The sequence below is a fragment of the Alexandromys fortis genome, unplaced genomic scaffold (assembly GCF_014885135.2).
Source record: "Alexandromys fortis isolate MF-2015 unplaced genomic scaffold, M_Fortis_MF-2015_v1.1 scaffold_1782, whole genome shotgun sequence".
Lineage (NCBI taxonomy): Eukaryota > Metazoa > Chordata > Mammalia > Rodentia > Cricetidae > Alexandromys > Alexandromys fortis.
This window is the reverse complement of record NW_026069648.1, coordinates 1-4,514: the sequence shown is the minus strand read 5'-3', so window position 1 is coordinate 4,514 and position 4,514 is coordinate 1. Positions and strand designations below refer to the sequence as shown.

Sequence of the window (4,514 nt, the reverse complement as noted above, 5' to 3'; positions counted from 1 at the left end):
CTTGAGGTCTCAGTAGTCCTCATTGTCCGCTATGTTCAGCGAGACCGGTTTTATCCCAGGCTTTTTCAGACCCAGGCCAGCTGGCCTTGGTGAGTGTGGCTTCCACGAACACGAGCGGGGTAGTTATTTACTAGACAGTGACCACACCAAGGTGCTTAGTTTCCCCACACACACACTGCAAGGGATTCTGTTTTTACATGGACTCTCTTGTACAGGTTGTGTTAAGGTTGGCAGATAAAGAGAGATCATAAGAAATAAATCCATAAGCTACACCAGCCTGTACAGCAAACAGTCCCATACTTTTAGCTCCATAACTGCTTACAGCACACCACAGAACGTCTGGGTTGTCATTGACTCTATGAAATGAACGTCCCATCTCTTCAAGGCAACGTACAAGTTTCCTTATGCTGGTTCTGCCAGTGCCTTTGTGAAATTCCAAACATTTGCCTGAAGAGAGATACACCAGAGCTGCCACCTTGTGGCTCTGGGTATTATACCATTCGTCCTCAGAAATCAAATGCTTTTTTATTGCTTTTTAAAAATTCCAACAGTATGTAGATATGGCTTTTCTTCCCAGAGCTTTTGTTTGAATTATTCCAAATTCCCTAGTGCTTTCCCCAGCTAGGAACAGCTTGAAATCAAGCCAGAATTCAGAGTACCTATCTCATACAGTACTTAAATTACAAATGTACGTGTTCATGTCCACTAGAAAACTAGAATAACCGTAAGTTTAAATCAGGAGACTTGCTAAATAATTTACTATTCACAAAATAAAACACACACTCCCATTACAATATCAACTGGAATAGTATTTTTCTGTGTTTATATTTCTAATTTTTTGCCGTGTCACACAGAACAGAAAGTTTCCAAACTCCTGGAACCCACAGTCCAACATTTACCATCAACCACGTGACACCGCAGCCCACCATGCTCCTCATTTACTCTCAGTCACGTGACATCGCAGTCATGTGACTCTCACTTACTATCAGCCACGTGACACCACAGCCTACCATGGCCCTCTTTTACCATCAGCCACGTGACACTGCTGGGCAGCACAATTCCTACTGTACATCACTTTCCTTATCCATAAGTCATCGGCGAGTTCAACAGAACATGGCACAGGACTGCACTGATGATCAGACTGGAGCTTCCGGGACAGTCCTCGGCACACAGGGGGATCTATAGCTGCTAAGTCTAATCTAGGGAACCAAAATTGCAGTGCGCGAACCCAACAGGCTTTTCTGTTAGAAATGGTCAAGCCCCATTTCTCAGCCATGCACAGTTCCTCTGCCTTCTACCAGCACGCCTCGGCTGCTGGCCGCTACTGGAGGCACTCTTGTCTAGAAATGGGGTTCTTCAGGGTGCAGAGCAGCAGGGAGGGCACAATGTTGCTGTAGAGCTCAGCATGCTTCCTGGTTGCTCACTGTGGTGTAATTGGACTTTCCTTAGAGCCAGCTCACAAATAATGACAAGGATGCTTTCATAGCTCGGCCTTAGCTCAGGCTTGGCCCACTGGCTCTTAAAACTTAAACTAGCCCGTATATTAATCTATGTTCTACCATGCGCCTTTTACCTCTCTCCTGTTTTGTGTGCCCGACTTGTTCCACATCTCCATGGCATATCGATTAGCTCTTATTTCCTCTCTCTGACCAGACGTCCTGCCTACACCTCCTGCCTATCTATTGGCCGTTCAGCTCCTTATTAAACCAGTCACAGCAATTGTTACACAGTGTGCAAATATCCCACAACATTGTGGCATATGTTCTGCTGTTGCTGCTGCAATTGCTCTATTGTTTTATATAAAGCAGAAAGTTGAGGGAGAAGTTATCTGTTCACCTCCCTCTCAGCCTGGCACACTGCCACCTCAGAAGCTCACCCAGAAACCCCCAAATCTGGGTTTCAAGCCCTAACAGAGTACAATCCCCAGCATGTCACTCTTGAAGGCGAGTGTAGGTTATACATAGGAAAGAACTATTTGGTGACCAGAGCATGGGTTAGTGGGTTTGGGGGGCTTTTTTCCAAAACACTTATTTTTTTTGCTTTGATACTCGGACACACCCACCCATGCACACACACATATGCACACGCACACACATTCACACCCACCCACACCNTATGGGTGTTAACAGTCCCACAGAGACCCACAGAAGCCTAACTTAGCATCTGACTCGATTTGAGAAGTTTAGCCCCAACTCCACAAATCTTCAGAGGGGATATAATATAAGAAAGCAAAATGCTGAATTGCTATCCTACACAGCAGAACAGTCATGAGGTCTCACGGAGGACTCGCATCCATGTCTGCCTAGGAGCTGCTAGGGGCAGAGGCAGAATTGAGATGCGAAGCTCACCAGCTCTCCCCTTCAGCTCACTGCCATCCACACGGCGGTGATACCGCAGCCACCACTCCGTCTCCAGCTGCCTCTAATGCGGCTGTGTTAGCACCCACCACCAGAAGCATTTCTGATGTAATATTTTTATTTCGTTCCATGCCCACAAAAGCCGGAGTGGTTGGTGGCTGCCTCGCGTCATTGCTGTGTTGGTCTCAATGTCTCTACCTTCTGAGTCAGAAGAAACACTTAACTTCGCACTAAAGTTTAGAGAGCATCTAAGCTTCGGCAACCGACTTGTAATGGGTGAGGGTGCGGGCGGAAGGGTCGGTGGCATTGATCCACTTGGGCATCCAGTAATGGGTCAGCCAATCAGCCCGGCCTGGGTAGTGGCGCTCAAAGATCTGCCGGTAGTAGTAGCCTTCCTTGGTTTGGGGAGTATTGAAGGGAAACCTCTGGGCTGCCGCGGCCATCATTGCGTCATCGACCTGTAAGATAAGTTAGAAGCGTCACCCATTTGCTCTGCACTTGCTCTGCTACACACACACTAACGTTAAGGCATACCGTAAGTCAGCAAGACTCTCTAGGCCACGCAGTAGTTAGAAAAACGGTGAAACGAGCTCAAAAATAAACAGATGCAGTGAGTGCTTAAAAATTCTCATGCATATTTTGTATTTAGAGGCTCAATGCTTGATTTATTTGTACCCACAGTACCCAGACATATGCAAAAAGGGTCAGTGATAATTACTATGTCACCTCGACTTAGGATACTAGTTCATTTTCCTTAAGTCTTCTGTAATGTATACGCATTACCTTATACGAGGTGCTCTTGGTAGGAACTGTGAGTCTCCTATAGACACAACTATTCATACTAAATACAAAACAGAGATCCCAGATCTCTGTTAATCTATATTGTTCCAGAAAGTATCTTCAAAGACAGACCTGATGTTCAACATAGTCCTGTAAAATCTTGAACCAGGAGTTCTTGACTGAGGTGATCCCATCACTGAAGGCTTCTTTTGGTCTCCAGAGGATCTCTTTGGGCAGCAGGTTGGAGTCCTCAAACGTCTCTCTCAGGAGATGTTTTTCTATCCCATTCTGACATGAATACAAAAGCAAGCTCAGCGAAGTCACCAGCACAGCCAACGGCGTCTGGGGTTTTTATCCAGGGTTGATTTACTTACTTTTGGAATTCTCATTTCTGGTGGCAGAGACAAGTAATAAGAGGAAAACCGATGATCCAGAAACGGGACTCTCAACTCAAGACTGGGGGAAAACAGAAAACAAAGCTGGTCGGCAGAGGCCATGTGCATCCCAGCAGCTGCACCAGGCTGAGGAATGCAGATTACAGAGGCATGTTCCGGCCTCCTAACGGTCACTCTACACAACTGGATGCTTACTAAAGTCTGTACTCATAACACCAGCATCTAGTGGGGAAGCTTCCTGTTGGAAACTATCTCTTTCCTTCTGTGCCTACGAAAAATTAACTGTTTCTCTGAGAGCAGGAGATTTAAGAATCATGAGTGGCCTTGTCTTGAAGATACGCAAATGTCACATCACGTAGAGTCCTCGTGTCTCTGATCAGGATATGCAGATAGGTACTACCTATGATTCCCATCTATTCAACTACATGTGATTCGGTAGAAGAAGCTACATTATTGAACAGGTGTTTATCGTGTACAATATGATTCTATTCCTCAACAAACCCAGTTACATGTGAAAACTCTAGCCAAGAAGAAACGGCTCCAAAGAAATGTATTTTTAGTATATAGTCTTATCAAGCCTCATGCATCTTCATTCCCTGCCCCTCGAGGACAATCTAAAAGGCTCCGAAAGAGCAGCTGCAGCCTTCCCTCTAGGTCAAAGGCACATTACTTTTATGATTTAAAGACACACCCTCAGAAGACCCTCTCTCCCACCCCAATGTTAGTACCCAGGGCAGAGCCCAGCTCTTTAGGGACAAGTTTAACTAAAAATCGTACTTTTAAGCCAACTGGAAAGAAACAAAAAGTAAGCAAAAGCAACTGATCTCATTTTGAGTTTCTCCCCCTCTCCGTTCATTTTACAACTGGGTATAAGGTTACCCGTGCGCAGCAGTAGTGCGGTCAGCGCGGAGAACATCAAACAGGTAGAGCTCCTTCAGCAGCCTCTCACTTTCCTCCTCCGCCTTCTCGGGAGAAGGAGCCT

The 4,514-nt window shown here is 45.8% G+C and overlaps 1 protein-coding gene across 1 annotated transcript; it reads right to left on the bottom strand.

Moving 5' to 3' along the window:
- Positions 1–2,165: 2,165 nt before the first annotated feature.
- On the bottom strand, positions 2,166–4,508 carry LOC126496204 (asparagine synthetase [glutamine-hydrolyzing]-like). The gene is made up of 4 exons (XM_050133752.1): positions 4,412–4,508; positions 3,512–3,593; positions 3,270–3,425; positions 2,166–2,815 (listed from the first exon to the last, which is right to left on the bottom strand). Exons 2-4 carry the CDS (start codon positions 3,524–3,526, stop codon positions 2,606–2,608), a joined length of 381 nt encoding a protein of 126 aa, XP_049989709.1. The 5' UTR covers positions 3,527–3,593; positions 4,412–4,508; the 3' UTR covers positions 2,166–2,605.
- Between the last annotated feature and the right edge of the window lie 6 nt (positions 4,509–4,514).

What these genes read in the sequence shown, in the direction of transcription:
- LOC126496204 (XM_050133752.1), bottom strand. An exon ending in AGGACTATGTTGAACATCAG is followed by an intron (nt 2,816 to 3,269) that starts GTCTGTCTTTGA and finishes CTTATCTTACAG; the next exon opens with GTCGATGACGCAATGATGGC.